At 35.0% G+C, this 21030-nt stretch overlaps 1 protein-coding gene across 2 annotated transcripts in view; it reads left to right on the top strand.

Annotated features, from left to right (window-relative positions):
* Window positions 1-21030, top strand: part of LOC145258239 (cubilin-like) — a 1360229-nt gene that overhangs the window by 573047 nt on the left and 766152 nt on the right. For both annotated transcript variants that reach the window (XM_080116206.1, XM_080116216.1), the window contains exon 2: window positions 2710-2780. In XM_080116206.1, the coding sequence (XP_079972332.1) occupies window positions 2711-2780 (70 nt within the window). In that variant the 5' untranslated portion in view covers window position 2710. The remainder of the gene's footprint in view (window positions 1-2709; window positions 2781-21030) is intronic.

Below are 21030 nucleotides of genomic sequence, written 5' to 3' on the forward strand. Positions count from 1 at the left end.
TAAATGCTAAGAGGACAAAATTGTTGCTTTTTCACCAGCGTAAACTTTCAATTTTATTTATTCATCATAGCTGGGTTTTTTTCTTTTTTTGTGCTGAGATAAGCGTCGTACAGCGATCGGTGTGTGTAGGGAATAACAAAGCGGCGTTGGCTCGTTCCGTTCATGCTGAAAAGATCGACGTCGAGCGAAATAAGATATGCAGGACAATTACCCATAACCTGAAATCGGTCAACTTGCCACATGTTTACAGAATGTCTGGGATTGCTCTGCCGCAGATTTGTCTAGAGGCGATAGCAAGGCAGAGCGAGACGAGCAAAGCTACAACAATCGCTACCCACTATTTGGCATCAAAATGTGTCATAGCAACTACCATCCTGCAAGAGTTTGGTCGCTGTCACATATGACCAACACCAGCGCCCTCCTGCATGCATTGGTCGAATGAGACAGTCCAAGACAACAATGAGGTTCTTTCTGTACAGAAAGAATTTCCAGCAGGTTTGAACTCCCTCGGAAAGAGGAAAGGTTACCAAAGCAATCTGCATATATGACGCTAAGTAAAAGATGTTCGGTACCCCTGCGGCGCCAACATATAGAAAATTACATACATCCTCACAGACGCTTCCTGAAGTGAGGCATGTTTAGATGCACACCTGAGGAATGTCCCGGACACTACCCGACGAAGAACTTTGAGGGGAGTGAAAACCATAATTATGACTACCATTGTTCCACCCTCATATGGGAGCGTCTATTTATAATATATATATATATATATATATATATATATATATATATATATATTAGCACGGGTACCCGGCGTTGTCTATGTTGACATGAAGTTCCGTTTGGAACACGCCTGCTATACGAATCATTTTCATTATGGGCAACGTGGATACCCCCACAAAAATTTCAAAAATAAAAGAACGGATAAAAACATGTAAATGTAATCGTCCCCCAAAAGAAGTACCTGATACCCTCTACATTAGATCTTTCAGCAGAAGGGATACAAAGAGAAGAAACTATTCTCCGGATATTGAGCACTGGAAAGAAAACTCCCTAAAACAAAACAGAGGCGAATGCCCGTGCGATCGCAAATAAATAACCAAGTAGGCAGGCTCGAACCTGGAACTCCAACTTGGGATGGTTACTGTCCTAAGAACTCACGATTTTGTGAACCTAAAAAAGTAACGTTTATAAACGAGGCTTTGTCGATTTGCTTTTTTTTTTTCTCGAAGGGGGGGATTTTTGTTTTTAAAAGTTTGAGTTCGAAGAAGTCAAAGATTCTGTAATAATCTTTTACCACGTGACCAAGCGTCGTTTAACCCCTGCGAAAAATGAAGATCCAACAAAAATTAATTCCAAAAAAGCAAATGAAATTTTTCGTCATTTTATGTTTCTAATGTAATTCCTCTCCCCAAAAATGGAACGTGTTATATTTGGGGGGTTGTTTTGTCCATGAAATTGTTAGGTGAAAGTACAGAATGGTCTCATAAAACTTAATTAAATTTATCGTTATTTTATCTTTAAATTTAATTCCTCCTCCCACCAAAAACTAAATTGTATTTGTCATGCCCCCCTCTCCACCTCAATCGCCAAACTGGCAAAAATGCTAGATGTGACATGTCTCGTTCAACGCTTCAACAATAGCCACAAATTGGGTGCTCATTTTACGTTAAATTTAAATAGAAAAGTGTTCCCAACTCTAAAATGTTGAATTTTTTTTTCAAAATTTCTTTCATATTATTTATAAAGGCTGCTTAAGCGTATTAGGCCCCTCAAAAAGTATTTCTACATTTTTCTTTTTTTTTTTTCATTTATTTACTATGGGTTAAACGACGCTGGGTCACGTTGTAAAAATTAGCTTTTTTAAATTAGGAAGTCAAGTTTGTAATCGATGAGATTAACGTGTAAAAAGAAAGTGTAAATTGTGGAATTTAGAGAGGGACAGTAGCTCTTCATCTTTTTTAGGTGTTAAATGATGCTGTCACAAAAACTTACCGATTTCTCTATAGCCATTTAAAGAATAAAAATAAACAGATGAAATCTTCAGTTTTTTTTTTTGTTTTTGTTTTTAAATATTAAAAAAAAAAAATACTAAAAGTCAAACATTTTTCTATCTACACGAAATTGTTTTTCCGGCTAGAAACTTGAGATTAGCAAATTATTTTATTTGTTGAGTTCTTTTTTCTAAACATAGAAGTGTCCAGGGGCAAATAATTCTAAAAATGTTTTTAAAAGGTCGATGTTGGAAATAATAATTCCAAATAAATTAAGTATATTATTAATATAATTGTTTATTACAAATAATTTTAAACAGAATACTTAAAACCATTCCCTCGCTAAAATCATTAACTAGGATATCGCTATTCAGTAAAATCAATGTTTTTTAATGTAAAATGCAAATGAGGTGATCCCTTAATTGTATATTTTGCAAGAATGATATTATATAGAAACAAATGAAAGATTAAACTAAGAAACGTTTTGTATATATTAATCTAATTGTGAGCAGACAGACAGGAATACGAATTATATATATATATATATATATATATATATGTGTGTGTGTGTGTGTGTGTGTGTGCTGCAAGAGCATAAGTATTTTAAGTTTTAGTAATTTTTATTTTCATTTTTAAGATGTTATTTTTATTTTTTATGGAAAAATTTTCAGCTTCAGCAAATCCATAAAATTAATCATTTTAAATCTCTTTTCAGAATGAAATTTCAAATTGGAGTGACATCATTAATCCTTCTGGGACTATCATTAAATGTTTTAGCCGCAGCAGGTAAGTGATGCTTACATACATAAAATATCTCGTGTACACCTGATAGATTTGTTCTGAGTATTCTAAATAATTTTGTTTTGAAATTATTGACGTATAGAATACTGCTTTTGTCACGTGTATGATATATACTCGCGTATCTTCTTTGCTGTAGTACTAGATGCCGTCACTAATTGCGCTGTTAAACTCAACTCTTAATACAAACCCGCGTGAACGCTGCTTCGTTTTTAAAGGCATTTATTTACTCAGAACAAAGACAGAAAATTGAAATGTGTGATCCCGAAAGAGAAAGAATGAAGTAGAGCTCTGATATAAAAACTAAGTTTACTCTCAGTTACGGAACAACGGCCAATATGAATACGGCTCTTCTAACCAGAAGTCTGGAGATTACTTGACTGTCGATTCTATTAGGTTGGTGCAAAAATGTTATTTGACATTCAACGATATATATATATATATATATAAAAACATAATTTTTGCACCAACCTAACAGTTCCTTCTTTTAGGGTGCCCATCCTCTACGGTATTTGTTATCTTGCTGAATTATTTTTTAAAGTTGGGTTTTAGTACAGGCATTTAAAAAGAACGCGTTAAAAATTAGATTTGTAAAAAAAATAAGTAAAATCGTTTTCACTTTGTTCTTAATCAAATTTCAACAAGATTTTATTTGTAATGGCAGGCAAAATCCATCTCATTAAAAGTGCGTACTTCTGAATTAGGGAAACTAATCTCTTTCCTCCGATTTAAGATATAATATGTTGTACACTTTGATACAAGTAATAGTAATAATAAACTTTATCTCCAGATAATCGTTCGATAGTTAATGTGCTTTTGAATGAAATTGCCCCAAATGATTAACATACTGTAAAACGGACTGATTAAACACCCCCCTGGGATTAATGCCAACTAATAAGGTAAAGGAAAGAATATCTTGCCCCGAAAAAAAAGAATTTTATATATTAGAAGTCTTAGCATAAAAAACATTTTTCATTTTAAAATCGCATAAAGTTTTATTTCTATTTTAAATATTCATACATATATAATGCTTTATGAGGTGTGAATAGTTTAGCCCCATCTGGCACCAATTGAAATGAATGGCTTTCGTCTTAAGGAAGCACCACGTCTTAGCAGGATTCTGGGACTGACCTTCATTCCTGATCTTAAATGGAGCACATGCATCAAATCTGTTAATATTGCTGGAAAAATGGTTCGATTATTCTGCCGCTCTATTAGGTATCTGGCTGCCGATGCAATTCCCTATCTGTATCAGAGTCTAAAATGGAATACTGTTGCCACATCTAAGCAGGTGCTACTCTGCATTTCCTATTTTGCTTATAAAGATTAAGACTGCCGGACTGCATGATGATGATAAAGTTTAAAATCGGCGTCTAAACATTGTCGGTAATGCCCCTTTTCTGTTCCCTGCAACCTTTTTCCCCACAGAAGAGACATTGCGAGCCTGTCTCTGCTCTCTCGTTATTTTCAAGGTAAGTGCTCGTCTGAGCTCCAATCTATGGCCATCCTTGCTAAACTTTCACAAAACACTCTACTAGCTACAATTACTATCAACAATTTTCCTCGCTCTCTATCTTTGCCTAAATCTAAACTCAACTTTCATGAACAAAGCTTCTTTCCAAAAACTGCCCGCATGGAGAGCACTGTTCAATTTACCTGCTTCCCGGCCGATTACAATATGGTAACCTTACAGTCCAATGTAAACAAGTTCTTGTTTAGCCGTCTCCTAAAATAATCATACCCAATCTACACCATTAATGATTACTAAACTACCACTTTACATTCATTAACCATTATCCACAAGTAACCTTCTGGCCTTGATAAGTGTTTACTCTTGTAAAACAAATCTTCACACACTTAAGGCCTTCGTATATTATATATCTATCTCTAACCAAGTTTCAAATGGCACCATTCGTACAAGACAGAACGCCACTAGAAACACGATGCCTCTTAAATGGTTTGGTCATGTTTGTCGATGCTCTGGGGGGAAATTCGTCAGCAAGTTGATAGCTCTAATCGCACCCACTTACTGGATGAAGCAGAGAGGTGGCAAACTAGAAGCTGGAAGTGGAACAGTTAAGACAGAGGTGGAATTAAAAATGTGAGTGTTCATTACTGGAAACTTTGATATCTGAAGTATCAAATGCTGTTCGGCATGTTTGGACCGCCTTGATGCAGGACGCAATCAACTTAATCTGGAGTAAGCTTAATCCACCCAGATTAAGTGTCGTTGCTATTATTGTTGGTTATTCAAAAACGGTAATGTAAAAAGTTATTTTGAAAAACTATATATATATTGTATTGTATATAAATTATTTATTTAAAATGGATTTGGTCTAAAACCGTTCGCTATTTTCATTTAAAACAAATTATTGAAAATTATTTTTACAGATTTTCGAAATAAATTTATAAATAATAGATTTGTACAAATCGTATTTAAGAGAAATTATTTAAGAATAAAAACTGAGTTGTAAAAAAATTACAAAGAATTTGTAAATTAATAACACCTGTTAAAATGAATTTGTAAGTAAACACTGATTTGTAAAATAAGTTCTTTATGAATGTTTTTTTTTTTTGCTTAGCTGCTTAGAACTTACATTTTTTTTTTCATGGAAATCCAAACTGTTCTTTTTACAAATCTTAAGCATCTTAATACATGGCAACATTTTAATGACTGTATTTTACTTCATTACAGAAACACATGTCACACAAAAATAAAAAGTCAATAACAAAGTCTCAGCCAGTGTTGAGGTGGCTTTTTCTATGTTGATTATGTCCTGCGCAATTCTAGGAAGTCCACCCTCACAGATTGTCTTGTCTTTCCTTTAAGAAAGGTTTAATTCAGTGATAATTGCAACTCTACCGGGAAATGCTGAGTAACTGTCTAGGCCTGTTTCACTCTCTGACGTATTTATGGACGCTGGTCTCATTTAAATCTATAGTTCGTATTTTATAACTGTAACCTCATTGCCATCGCCTACATGATAATAGCAGGAAAATCCAGCGTTTCTTCGGATTGAATAAAGATCAACAAATATTCTATATTTCCAATACTTTTATTGTCATCGAAATTGGTGAAATAGCCCATTATCAATGAAATCGATTGATTGCCTACTCTACTTGGGGACCGATCACAGTACACTGGGAGGAAGCTTCACATGCATCTTTTCCCATAATGGCTTTGTCCACAGTCTACATTGCATTATAGAGAACCTATTATTGATTGGATAAAATGCAAAACTCAAGTATCATGGTTTAATCGTACTTTAAGAAGAAAAATTTATTTCCCGTGCGGCTTTGTTTTTGTCAAAGAACCGACTATTGATTTTATATGCCGGGTGGTTCTGCATTTTCCATAAAGCGTCTCAAATGTCATTAATGTTAGACTGTATAAGAGTGTTAACTTTGATCAAAATCGGACTGTTTCTTTGTAATCGGATTTTTTCGATTATCAATTTTCGGTACTTATCGAAGGCATTCCGATACAAAACCTGAGAACACTCTTAGACTCATGGGGTTCATTTGTGTCGAATTAAAAAAAAAACTTAGCACATCCGTTTCGGAGACCATAAAGAACTAACTCGCACACACAGAGAGGGTACCTTTTTCTATACAAGTAACCTAAACCTGTTAGTGTTCAGGGAATAATTGTAGAACAGGTTTAGGTCACTAGTAATCCACCTCCACTCGACATACTAAGAAATAAATAATGCCTTTATGCTCTTCTTATAGAGTTCTGGCTTCTCAAATTAGACTTTCCCGATTGTGTGTCACGTGTTCCCGCTATGGGAGAAATACATAAATATTCTAATGGTGTTCAAATAATTGTGTTTTCATACGTTTGTTTTTTATGTTTAACAAAGACAAAACAAGCAGTGTTTTTCATTGTACCATTCTCAACTCAATGCCACAAAGCACAATGGTCCTGCATATGACCTTAAACTATATCCAGTGGTGAGGCCCCAGCTTGCAGGCTTTGGGGAGTGTGGAGCCACCCTTTATTTGCCATTGCTCCCAGGTCCACTCTGACCCGGAGTGATAGTACCTATTAGGGTCCCAACTATGGGTTAAATGGAAACCGACTTGAAAACAACAAATATATTCTATTAAAAAAATTTTCTTCCGAATCTTTGTATTCGGTATTAAATAACCTGAAAAGGGTTGATATGCCGTAAAACAACCAACCAACAGGGCACAATGCCACTTTGATGTATGCGGCTACTATCTGGGACCTTATTTGAAGGGACACTATGAAGAGAATTAAGCAGCAAACCGTCTGTTTATAGTACACTTCTACATGTCCGTACATTAATGAAAGTAGGGATCGGGGGGATTCCCAAGTCAAGTAGTCATGGGGAAACACTACTAGAGTAGAAGGATTTCTATTGTGAAGTTGTAGTGCTGCTTGTCGAGGGGGTAAAAGGGCTTCGTCGGAGTACCTACCATTAAAATTCATCTAAAACAGAGGCATGCAACATTTTGTCGATGGGGCAGATTGAAGCCTGACAGTGCGAGACCTATTAGGTTGGCGGCTCTTCTTTTGAAACCTATCTACGAGTTATCCAGGATTTTTTGTCTGTTATGTTGCATATAAATAAGTACATGATTTTTATTTCGTAAATAATTTTTCTTTCATTTTATACGAAAGAAAATACGTGAATAACGAACTACAGGACAGAAAGGAGGAACACGAACGATAATGCCAGACACGATTCCGGCTCAAATTAGCCCATGTATGAAAACAAGTCGTAACTTCAAAGAAAACATACTTTTAAGTCGTTATTTATTTTGTTCTTTTGTTTTGCGTAAGAAAAAAAAATACTTTTGTTATATTTATAAGGCATTATCACATTCTGTTGTGCCGTCTCATTGAAGTAGAAAGTTTGTTGTCCATTCGGACATGCCCTCTTTCTCGTCTGTTGAAAACTTGAACTTCTGAGAATCGCTCGGGTGGGTAGTGGGTCGGGCATGGAGAGCTTTGACCGGTTCTTGTAAATCGCTAGTGCGATTACAATAGGCCGAATGAGGCCTGCAAAAGAGTTGATTAGGCTGACTGTACATTCGCGCTCAACCGAGATAATGGTTTGCCAGTGAGAAAGACTGTTCACTAAAGCAGACGCCGTGATAACACGGTATTTCCGTTTTTATCAGCGAAGAACAATTCTCCCTGTAAAAGCCGACTTATGCCCCTAAGCAGATCAATACATATTTATGATCGATACATATGTGTGTGTGTCTAATATATAATTGTGCATATAATTTCCTGACCTTTTTAGTCAAATACTGAACAAGGTTATAATTTCCTAGACTAATTAAACGAATGTTTTCAAATCTCACAGGAAGTTTCTCAACGGTTCGCTCGTAGGTGTTGGTTTGTATTGTGTCTTGGTCTTTTGTTCAGTACCGAATAACACCTTTAATGAAATATAACAATAATAAAACTAATAACACACGCGTGTTTGTTTTCAATAAACAAATGCATGAATTTACAGGCACGTGAATAGTATATTTTTTTTGTTTTAATGCATATGTTTTTATGCATATATCCTTAGAAAGCATTTAAATATATATCTTGTCCACCGGAATCTTTTTAGATAAGGATTAACAATTTGTATCATTTTGATTATTTGAATTATTTTTCTCATCTTTAGTGTTCTCATAACATTTTGGTCGATGTAACGTTTGACCTTCAGGTGTATCTTGTCAAACTCTGAAATCTTCCTGTCGACCTAGGAAATCTGTATTGAATTATTTAATTCACGCAGATAGCATGCCCCTGTTACGTCAGCTATGCTAGAGTAGAATTCATAAGTTTATTGAAACTAGCTAGACATGTGGAAATTTCGCAGGGAACCCCTTCATATGTAATATATTGATGTTGTCATTCTGTGGATCTTCAGCATAAATGGAGACGCCCTGATATTATTGTAGCTCTTTTGTTAAAACTGTAAATGTATTTATCTAAGCTACCAGGTCGTAAAATACACTTGAATATGATCTTTTCATTTATGCAGATTTCGTATATATTATCGAGTCAATTATTACTCTATTATTATATTATAAATTGTGATTTCAAAAATGAAAAAAAAAAATTCATATGACTTAATGCATTAGCTCGAATTGAAACCGAAAAACTTCTGAAGAAAAATATAACTCGAGTTCCTTCAACTATAAATGAAACCGAAACCAACACTTATAGAGAATTCTTGGTAAAATTATTTATTACAAGAAATGGAAGTCCATAACTATTAAACAACACTCACTCGGAAGAAAAGAGATGCAAACGTTACACAAGAAAACACACACACACACTAGTATTAATATATACATTTTTATTTGTTCCATTTGTATTGTTAGCACTGAGGATTTTAGACTATAATGTATGGAGCGTAGTTAAGGGGTTAACATAAGAAATATTCTAGACACTGATAGCATTCGAACACCTGAATTTATTCGGCAAGTATAAAACACTATTTGCAGTAATCTTAACATACTATGTTAAAAGAACCAATCTGATATGTCGTTCAAAATTGAATCAGTTACAAGACTTATGTGATAAAGATCATTTTACATTAGAAATGATAAAGTCCGATACAAATTTTAACATATGCAGAAATGTTTTCATGTTCATATAACGCATAGCAATTGGCTTCCTAGCTTCTCATAGCTTAATCTTTTGTACGGAGCATAGCTGAAAATTTGAATGAGCACTCGCACAACAGTAAATAATCCCTAGATTTTCCATAGCTACAATAAAATAAGTAAATTAAAAATAGCCAAGATGAGGCATCCTTCCAGGCATTCATCCGATCTCATACATCCCAACCGAGTGATCTTTTTAAGTTTCTTTGCGCCCCATCAAGTGCAATTATTTAAATCTCCCTTGCACGCCGTTCATCTGGTATACACAGACACGACAAAAAGGAATGCACTAAGCTAAATATGTTTCCTAAGATTAATATACGCTTAAATATATTTACAGATAAGAATAGTGCTGAAATAACTTATATGCAATTTTAATGAGATACTGTAACAACATTGAAGCATGCCACAAAATAAAGTAACATTAGACTTATCAAAATTTCTGCGAGGACACATCATGGGTGTATTGAAAGGCGTCTTTTGTCAACGAAAATAGTAGGAAATCTTTCAATACTCCCTTCCTACTGTTAGTGATCGTACAATTCACAAAGGAGGATAAAGAGTGCATACAACCTCATTTAGTTCGCTCCGAGTCCTCTTAAAGGACCTTGCGCCTTGCAAAAAATTGTTGAAGAGGATCCTTTGTGCTAAGCCTGTGGCATTGCAACACCAGCTGCTGTCAGTTCGAAAACAGCTGTCAGCAATCTTCACAGGCTGGGTTACTATTGTAGAGCTGCAGAAGGGAACCTATTCTTCATCCTGCCAATATCAAGCGTAGAAATGATTGGGCTCATGACAGACTTATGACCTTTTGGGCTATTGCCATTTTCTCTTGAGTCACGATTTGCAGTATTCCTCAACAGTGGAAGGTAATAAGTTTGACTTAAAAAAGACTGCAGTCAACGCTGAAACATGGGTGCTTCTCAGTTATAGTATGGATGCAATTTGGAGTGATAGGCGCCCAGACTTGGAATGTAACGGAAACATCAATTCTGCTAAATGTTTTAATATTACAGTAAGGACTCCTACCAATATTTTAAAGTCGTAAAATGAACCAGTAGTCAAGGCATAAAATAATAAATATTACCAAAAATAAGATATTCAATTTCTATCAGTATTTTATATTTTTCAGTTTTGAATGATTCTCGGGACTCCAAATATGAGAGCCTCATGTCCGCCATCTTTGTTAGCGTTGTGCGCTTAAGTTAAAACGATATGTGCATTTCCAAATTAAAAAAAAATCTTTTGTTATATATTTATTTTTGTAACGTTTCTCTTTATTGCCGATAGTAAAATATGGCTATTCTTATCCTCAAACAAGTTTTTTTTTTTTTTTTCAGTAAACATTTTTTTCTAGGAGCCCATTTGTATTTATTCACAAATCTGTGCTCAAATACATTACGCACCTGTAAAGCTGTAATTCTTTTCAAAGGGTCAATCCGTCCATTACAGATCAAGATGGACTTGTTCGCTTGACAAGTCCAATAATTGCCACGCGAAATGTTTTCAAACTTAATGGCCTTTACTTTTATTTTTGTATTAAAAGCCAAAATGTCATAACATAAAGGCTTTTTAAAAATAGTATTTTCTCCCGACGTAAATAAACGGCTAAAAAGTGAAGAATCATAGTGTGCTTTCTGTGGCTTGATAATGTAATTCAGTCAGAAAATATAATACTTCATTGCCATATTTGGAATTGACTGAAATAAATAAACGTGAACACATTGCTTTGTCTCGCAGAAATTGTCCTTGGACATGTATAAACTTAACATTCAACTTTATATTTCTGTGTAATGATTACAGAATTAAGAGCGCAGTAAAGATGATACGGTTGGGGCACAGTGTGGAGCAGGTGCTGGTGGGATTTCAAGAGTAGGAAGTAGATGGAGTAAGTTCTGGTTATTTCTGCCTTTATTAACCTGTAGACTGTTACCATTGCTGACTAAGGATATAGTCTATCAATCAAGTAAGCGTTGAGGTTATGCGTTGCATGGACAGAAATGATATAATTGATATGTAATTTGAGTTTTAAAGACAGACTTAGTAGTTCTGATGCCCTCTGAAAGTTTAAATTTAAACAGTACAGGGAGATGCATACTGAACAGAAGACCTGATTGAATAGTTTCGTTGAGTAATCGATGAGATTTTTTCGATTAGATGTAGGACAGTCTTCTTCAGTGGAAAGCAGAACATGGGAGGAAGTGATAAAAATTGACTTTAGCTATACATAAAGACCTGACCAGATATAGGTTAGTTTGGAAGTTAATTTATCAAAGCCGTACAACACATGTCAGCATGAAAAACGTCGACCCGAATATTGTGACAAACTCAAAACTCACTGCGGTATTACTTAAAGAATTATTAAATTGGTAGTATGTTTTCTTTTAGTAACAGCTAAATATAATTTCTAATAGTGCTCCAGATCCGGTACAGTAGGTGGAATCCAGATGGTTCGAAAAGTTTGATACATCTACTAACAATTAATAATAAAGTAACAATTATATGCATCAGCAGAATGAAAACTAATGTTTTTATACCTTCTTGGTGTCCCTGGAGACAGCAATTTCTAGATAGTACTATTTTGATACAATATACCTTTTATTCACCATTTTGGCATCTTCAGAGCTTAGCAGAAACTGATCATAAAATTTATGTTACTAGATTCGCCTGTGTGCGCGTTAGAAGTCAATGTTTACCAAAAACCGTGTATTTTAATGTTATCTTGTAGGCTTTCTTCCATGCCTCTAAAACCTGGGCACTTATTTATTTTCGAGGACATAAAAAGCACATGAATTGTATGACGTGATTTATACCACAAAATCTTTCCTTGAACAAAGTGTAAACATCGACTTGCATATGTAATGGGGGGTGGGTGATGTCTTCTGTTTTATAACAGGTGATCAACCGAACTCCAAATTTTGATCTTTCTTTGTAGAATATTTGCACCATTTTCTTCCTTTATGTTCCTTTCTGCAGATTACAACATAATTGTCTTCAAACCTATATCTACAAATACTTATAAATCAAACTTAGTTCATTTCATTGATAAAAATGTATTACTTCCATAGTGTTTCTCATATTGTAAGTGACAATTATTCAATCTCATTAACTCTCTAAATGCGACTGTTACAGAATTACGCCAAGCCTACCATTTCTAAAAGCAGCCGATGAGTCAAAACTGTGGCCCGACAGCAAAGATCAGTGTAGTATTGGTTCCGGCAGATGCTGCACTGAAAGACGATTGCCTTTGTGGCAATCAGTTTCTGGTCCATGTCGGGGCAACCCTATATACCAAGAGGCATCATTACCAGCTCCCCCTCTCCTCCCGTCGGGAGAACTGGACCCCCTTTCCCCTTACCCTCCCCTCTCTCCACATTAAAAAAACGACCTTATGCCTAATTTGCCCAATGGGCAAGCAAATAAATACCAAGTCAAAACTGGTTTTATTAGTAATATAAGATAAATATATATAATATATTTTAAAAATTTATGAGATTGTAAACCTTATTATGAATTAAGGATGGCCACCATCACGATATATGAAAATGAGGTAAATTTTACAATTTATTTAGATAGTCCTACTTATATGCTATAGTACATATTGTTTGAGTATACAATGATTGGTTAAGCCTTTGTAAACTAGGTGTAAAACTTAGCGACTAGAGAGTTAAATCTTATTCCCTTTCTGTAATAAAAATCGTGAGAATGATTTAAAATGGCGTTTGCTTAATTCATTTGGGTTTTCTAATGTTCCTCTTATTCAAAGTTACTTCCATTTTTTTTCATGTAGAGGCAAGGAATTATTTTTTTATAAACTTTCTGTCGATCGGTCTTTAACATCAATGTATGAAATAACATTTCCATCATCAAATGCTCTATTCATCTCTATAAGAAGTCTTGACAGTAAGTACTTACGTCATGCATAAATTCGGATTCGCATTTTCAGGTTGCGTCCACACATATCAATATGAAGTTCTGCTGATCCGTCCAGTTATCGCACTTGCCTTTTTTTTTTCTTTTTTTTTCTTTTTTTTTTTTAATATCATTTTCATTTCAAACCACACAGGTTGAATGGATGTAACTTAACACGTGTTCTTTATAACAGATTGTGTCATTCGGCCTTCGCAAAGACCCAATACAATGTCTTGCTGTTTTCATTCGGATAAAAAAAGCCAATAAATGCCAGTCTTTAAATGTTCTTTGTCCAATTGTTTAAATCCTTCGAACCACATTTCCGCAAGTTAATCATTTAATTCTAAGCAATCTCTTTTATTTAGAATTGACTGTAATCCTATTAGTCGACATAATCTCTTTGTGGTTATGGAGGTTGCAACAGGGCAAGTTGTTGCCCTTTTCATTGAAAATAGAATTTCTAGGTTAACTTTGCAGATGTGTTTATTTTTGTCTGGTAGCTTTTAAAAATTTATCGATCGAAATAAGCACCATCAGAATCAACGCATTTTTTCCAAGGCAAAAAAGAAAATGAATTTATACCTGTGACGTAAAAATCTGACGTTCTGGTGGCGATTAAGTCGCTGAACGCGTTTTTGATATCGCTAAAAAGTTTTCTGCATTTCTCACGCAGGAAGTTGTCGAGATGCTTGGAAAAGTGGTAGTCGGTAGGTGAGTTCTGGAGAATATAGCGGATGGGGGTAGTTTCGTAGCCAAATTCGTTCAACTTTTGCAGGATCGGTTTAGCAACGTGCTGTTAAGCATTCTCGTGGGGAATTGAGCCTTTTCTATTGACTAATGCGGAGTGTTGTTATCCAAGTTTCTGCTGCATTTCATCCAGTTGTTGACAGAACTTTTCCGACGTAATCAGTTCGCCTGCATTCAAAAAAATTATAATAGAGGAAACCAATCGCAGACCATCAAATACTCAGCATGACATTCTTTTTGATGTAACTCTTGCTTCGGGGAGTGTCGGAGAGCTTTCTCGACATCTAACCAATGGGCTGAGCGTCGCCGGTTGTCAGAAAGAGCACATTCCTCATCCCAAGCCACAACCCGATCGAGAAACGTTGTTGCGTAAAAGAAAAGATGACATTTAATAACGGCGTTTTATTTGATTGTTGTTCAATTCATGAGGCACCCATTAATTAAGTTTTTTTTTTTCTTTTTTTTTGTCTTTCCAATCTTTCTCAATTGGTTGGTAATCGTCGTATACGTTATGCCTAATTCGAAAACAAGTTCTCGAACAGTTGTGCGTGGTTGGCTTATACTCTTAATTGACCGTTGGAAACATCCGATGGCCGACCACCACGCTAATCATCCACAAGACTTTCGTCGGTCCAAGGAAAATTCTTAAATCAGCAGTGTGCTGTGCGTTCAGTAGTGGTTCTTGGGCACATGCTTCGTTGATATCGTGAGCTTTTTCAGCAGCTTTTCAGCCTAGCTTGAATTGAAATAAGAACATTGTGAGAATTTGCTTTTTTTCCATCTCATACTAACCGTTCTGAAATGAAAACAATCGTTTTAAAACGATTGTAATTTAAACGATTAGATAGAGCGAGAAGTGCTTTTTGAAATGATATAAAGTAAAATTATTATAACGAAATGATATAAAGTAAAAGTATTATAACGAAAACTTATTTGAAAATGTATCATTTCGCGAGAACTTCTGAACCTAATAACTGTTGACGGTCATCTTTACTAATAACTTTAAAATTTTACTTTTGATTCTTGGTATATTTTACATTTTTCATTTACTTAGTGTATTAGCGTTGCATTTAATCATTTTTCATTGTTATCCGAGCCTTGATAAAACGAATAATATCGTGCAACCGTTGATTAATCCGCGTAGGGATTTTCTGTTCATATAATTTCGCTTATATTAACTCTACATATGTATTTTTTTTTTTTTTTTTTTTTTTTTGCAAAATAGTGTTTTTAGTTTCAGCTGAAATAATGCACACCTTATTTACACATTTCTAAAATCTGTTGTTGATGCTGTTTTGAAACTACTCACAGTCGAACTCTAAAAACGTAAAAGCTATTTCGCCTAGGATCTATTAAGATCTCCCCCCTGTACGACGAAAACCTTCAACCGTTTTTAATTCAACGCAATAACAGGACAAACTTTGATATCATTTTCAAATTGACTGATTGTTCTCGTATGATATGCGCACGAAAAATTGGGGGAAATCTATTCGACTCGCGATAAATCCTTATTTTTCCCCCTTGTCAACTTTTCTAACTTTTGTGATGTCACTCTTCCCGTGATTTTAAATTTCTCATTCTTGTTTTTTTTTTTTTTTTCATTCTCGAAGCGATAGACAACACCATCTCGGCTGTCCTCTGTTACTAAGAGATTCAAGCAGAACATTTTAAACAAACTAAAATACGCAGCCTATAATATAAAGTATGTAATGGGGGTTTCCTGAGCGGAAATATCCATAATCATAACTGAATATGAAATGTAAAAAGAATCTGAAAGGTGGCTATAGAGATAAAAATAAAATCAGAATAAAGAATTCTGATTTTTAGGGGTTTAAATAATTGTATAATATGTCATGCTTACAATTTTCAATGTCAAAATGAAAATTCATTGGTAACGGTTAAATTGACGAAGAATTGTTTTATTTTTTGTTTTTTTTTGTTTTTGTTTTTTTTTTTTGCACGCCAACAGCTTGCCCGACTAAATTCAGGAAGTAATGATATTATCTAACAATCTTAGAACGTGAATTTTATGATTCTAAAACGCTGTTGGGATTGTTATTTGAAACAGTGGACTATATATTTTAAAGGATCTTTTATATATTTTATATACATTTAATTTTTGGGTCAGTAATATTATAAAAATATTTTATAAATCACCATTTTCAAATTTTATTAAAAATTTTGTTTGATTTGAAATAGAACGCCACGATCATAACTTTTTCCTTTAAAATACAATATGGCGGCTTGAGAACCCTAGAACATCGTGTCAGATGTCTATTTTGGGGAAAAGGCTTTTCCCCTAATATTTAATGTTTTGATGCTTTGAATTACTGTTCTCATATCTTAAGCACCTTTATTCCTGATATGTGCATATCTATTTGTACGTATAGGATTCACTTCGAAAATATTTAACCGATCATTATGTATTTTAGAACACATTGAAGCAAAATTTTATTCATAACTCAAATCGTTTTCTTAGTAGCTAATATAATATGCACAGGTTCTAATCCTGTTCGGATATTTTTCTGGTTAGATTTTTATTCTACTAAATGGAAAAACGGATTGTGGAAGATGATATCGATTTGAATTTTTTGAATGTCATGTGAAAAACAGAAATTATTAATTTATGAAAGGAGTTATTAATCAGAAGTAAACACTGATCCATCAGTATTTTCCTCCCGATTTCGACGCCAGACCTTAATAGCATAGCATGTAATGTTTAATTGTAATTTGAGTCAATTGCGTAATTTTTTAGTTCGATGATTATTTATCTTTGTCGTCGGTTCAGTATTCTAGTACAAGATATTTATCCCCCGTCGTTAAAAACACATAGCTCTTTGTAAAATAAACTCAAGTGCCTTCGTAATATATGTATGTGTGTATTTATGTGTGTATATATACATATGTTTTTGTGTATATGTATGCGTGTGGGTGCATATATATATATATATATATATATATATATATATATCTTTTCCGCCCCTATGCAGACTAAGGTGACATTTGAACTCCTACTTACTCTAATCGAGATTTCTTCTTTGTGTGAAGGCCCTTATGCACATTTGAAGTCAGTGTATTCAACGAACACCTTTAACACTTTTACGCCAATAGTATTTTTGTTCTTGATTTTTTGTCGGAAATATTTAATCGAAAATGAAAAAGTCACAATTCTTAAGCTAATATTGATGGAAATTTCGAGCTTGTCTGTTTGAAACTGAATTTATTTGATTGCTTCTATATCTGTAACGAAAACTATACTGCAGTTATCTTGCACTGCTACATTCAGTTTTATTTTATTTCAGACCAAACTATTTTTTTAGTGCTCAATTTATCTGGGTAGTTTAGTCTTTATTCTGTTATGAAACCATCTTCACGAACATTACTTTGGGGGCTGGAAGTGTAGTACATGTTCGTTCATCGACACAGGCCAACGTAATTTATAACTGGTAGTATATTTTTGATAGTCGATACGATGTATAATTATGATTTCGTCGCTACTGAACAAAATTTCTTTTAACTCAACTATTTTACATCTAATATTTCAGCGGCATTAATAATGAGATATGCGTCTACTATCAATGCGGCTATAGTCTTTTCTTTTCGCCTTTTCATTTCCACATCTGTTTTTCTTCTGTAACTTGTTCCTATTTACTTGCCTCCCAAGAGGGCAGACTTAGATACAAGGTTGGTTGTTAATGTGGGGAAAATTCAGCTCCCTAAAAACAGGAACTTTGAATAGGAACAAAAAATGTCCTCAGTCATGAAAGATTTATCCTTCACTGACCGATGACAGGAAAGGTGAAGTGTCATCAGAACAAATACTGCACTGATCTTCCGTTGTTTTCGCATCAACAGGCCTCATTTTCTCTAAGGCAGTTACTGTTTGTATAAATGTTTCTTAGCTAACAGACGATCACGGATGATTTAACTTTTTGACCTCCTTAACGCCATATCTCTTTGATGGAAGTACCGAAAAGAACTGCGTGTACTCAGCAACACCCTGCAGATGCTATGGAGGGGGTTAACTCCAAAGAGATTAATTTAAGCTAATATTTTATTAGAACTCCGCAGTTTGCAGCGTCTAGACGAGTTGAGAGAGAAACAAAGCCATTTTATCTTTAAGATCCTATTCTTCCCCAGAAATGTTATCTTTCACAAAAATTAATTTCCTAAATGTAATTAACCGGAGCGTTCATAAAATAATCGGTCACCAGATTATATTGAATTTGTTTGTGATGAAGAAATTCGTTTACTGACAGACGAAAAGTAAAAGGTTCTCAAGCAAATTGTAATGGCGACTGTCGAAAACAGCAGCAGCTGCCGCGATAAGCGTCTATCGAAACCAGATGTAAGGGTTAGACTGTTTGGCTTTGGCGTGACCATAAACGCAAAAGCCAATGGAATTGATTTCAGCAATTCAAGTTGTCTGTTGATGGTGTGAGTGATTAAACATTTGCCGCCTTATCTCCAGATCTGGCATTCGAATTACGGTTGGCCTTTTGTTTCTGAATTTTTTAGATATAGATTGGTTATTCGTATTATTGCGATTATTTATACTACTGTTCTTATTTTGAATGTTATTTACACATTTTGGTCGATGTAACAGTTTTCCTCGAGTGTATTCTATCGAATTCTGCAATTTGCAGGGGATTTCGAATAATTTAATACACACGTTTAGCATGATTATGTTCCGTCAGCCATTACAGAACAAAATCATGCTTAGTAATTCGCACTTGTATTGTATTTTGAGCAGCGTCAGCAGTGATCATCGAATTTTCAGTCTCCAGAAGTGTTTTTATAACTGAATTTTACTATCCACTATACCACGGGTCCGCAAGCTCTTTCCCCCACCCCCGTTGATTAGTGTTTCGGTCGAAATTCCGTGCAGATCTCCGGGTTCGACAATATACACATAAAGAAGCTCAGGTTACATCGACCGAAATGTGAAAATAACTGAAACAGTAGTCCGAAGAATAATAAATATGAATACGATTGGCTTTGTTCCATTATGCATAAAATGCTAATATGCCAGTCGGACCAGGGTTCAATCTTCGATCAAGTCAGACTAAAGTTCTTTATGTTGCCGCGACATTCTAAATTGGGAGTCTAACGTAAGAGGAATAATTCAGGGACATACCTAACCCCCCCCTACACCTTGGTATACTAACTAATAAACACGGAATTTTCGGGTCGCATTCGACTATAGTCAATCACTTTACTTTTTTACTGGCAGTTGCAACAATTGTCGTTAATCCAAATCCTGGAAGGATAGACATTTGACAATTCGGCTTGCTTATTCGTGAAAATAAAACGCAAACTCCTAGATATCTATCATAAGTCAAAACTTTACTACACTCGTTAAATGCACAATGTCTAAGTGCAGAATTCAAATGGGACAATATTATCTATTATGCTTACATACGACTTTCCTTCGAAGACTTTCACCCGCTTTGAGGTACCAGCTTGGGTGCCCGGCGTTGGCTGGGTGTTTGGCGATGTGTTGAGCGCAAAAAAAGTGGTAATAGGCAGGCAGACTCGAACCCGTACCACAAAGGAGAAAAAGAATGTGAAAAAGAAAACGTGACGTCTTTGCCGTTGCGTCTATTGCCAGATCGGAAGTTGCGAAGAAAAGTGGCCACTTGAGGGTGAAGAAATTAATGTTTTTGGCCAATATTTCGGTATTTGTTGTTCAAAGGGTCGAGCTTCAAAACGATACCGATCTCGTGTAAATCCGTCGCCTCGGGCGAAAGTTTTAGGCATACATGCATTTAAACTGACAGGTTAAATTTATATTATGAAGTATTGTATGTTTGTCCACCATGACAGCATTCTCCTTCTCGTTTGAAGGTATATTACATGTTCTCTCGTAAGCATGTCTCGCTTGCATTACCTCCGCCTTGGAGGGGTTTCATAGGTCGACAGAAATTATGACAACTGATTGTTAATTAGCAAGTCCATACTTTCATTATATGTATGAGCAAAAACATGGCACCGAAGATTTTTGCATGCATTTATGTATTTCTATGTATAGAATTCACTCCTGAAAACCATCGATAATTATGATTTTTGCAACATGCCTACGTTTAAGAGTAGGAAATGTATGCTATATTTAGTTTAATTTAGTCTTGTTCAAGGGAGTATAAAAGGGGTAAAGGCCCTCCCTGAAAGTTCACATGCCTCCAAGTTTTGTAGAATCATAAGTTATTAGGCATTAATTAGTAAGTATTCATAATATTTCAATTTCTATGGAATGTTTTAGAGTTAGAAAAGGGCGTTGCATCTTTGACGTGACTGATATATTTTTTAATTATTGGACCCTCAGTCAGGATGTTAAAAAAATACACACACACACAAATGGATCAGCTATAGTTGAGGGCGACCCGGGAGCTTCCTTTTAACCGGCTTTTTGCTCTATCGTTATTTTCATGGCAAGTGCTCGACTGAGCTTCAATCTATTGCATTCTTTAAAAACTTTAACAATAAGCACTCGTCGAGCTATAACCACTGTCAAGTTTCCTTCAGTCTCTGTATTTAAATCTGAACGCTAATATGAACAAAGTTTCTTTCTTCGTAGGACTCCGTCTGTGTAATATTCCGCTAAACCGCTTTCCAGCTGACTACAACGTGGTAGTATTTAAGTCCAATGTAAAAAGTTCTTGTTGAGCCGCATCTTTAATGAAATTCTGCTCAATTTCCACCACTGCCTATCACGACGCTGTTGTCTCGCTGACCACCTTACTCATTAACCCTTAACCTCGCGTGGCCCTTCTCGATACGTTGTGACACCCTTGTATAAAAAATACACGAATATGTAGGCGACTATACATATATTTCCCTAGATTGCTTTATTTACTTTTGATTCTTTTAGTATAACTAGATTGGGTGCCCAGCGTTGACTGTGTGTGTGTGTGTGTGTGTGTGTGTGTGTGTGTGTGTG

This window comes from Euprymna scolopes, chromosome 3 (assembly GCF_053919585.1).
Source record: "Euprymna scolopes isolate OS-2025 chromosome 3, ASM5391958v1, whole genome shotgun sequence".
Classification (NCBI taxonomy): Eukaryota; Metazoa; Mollusca; class Cephalopoda; order Sepiida; family Sepiolidae; genus Euprymna; species Euprymna scolopes.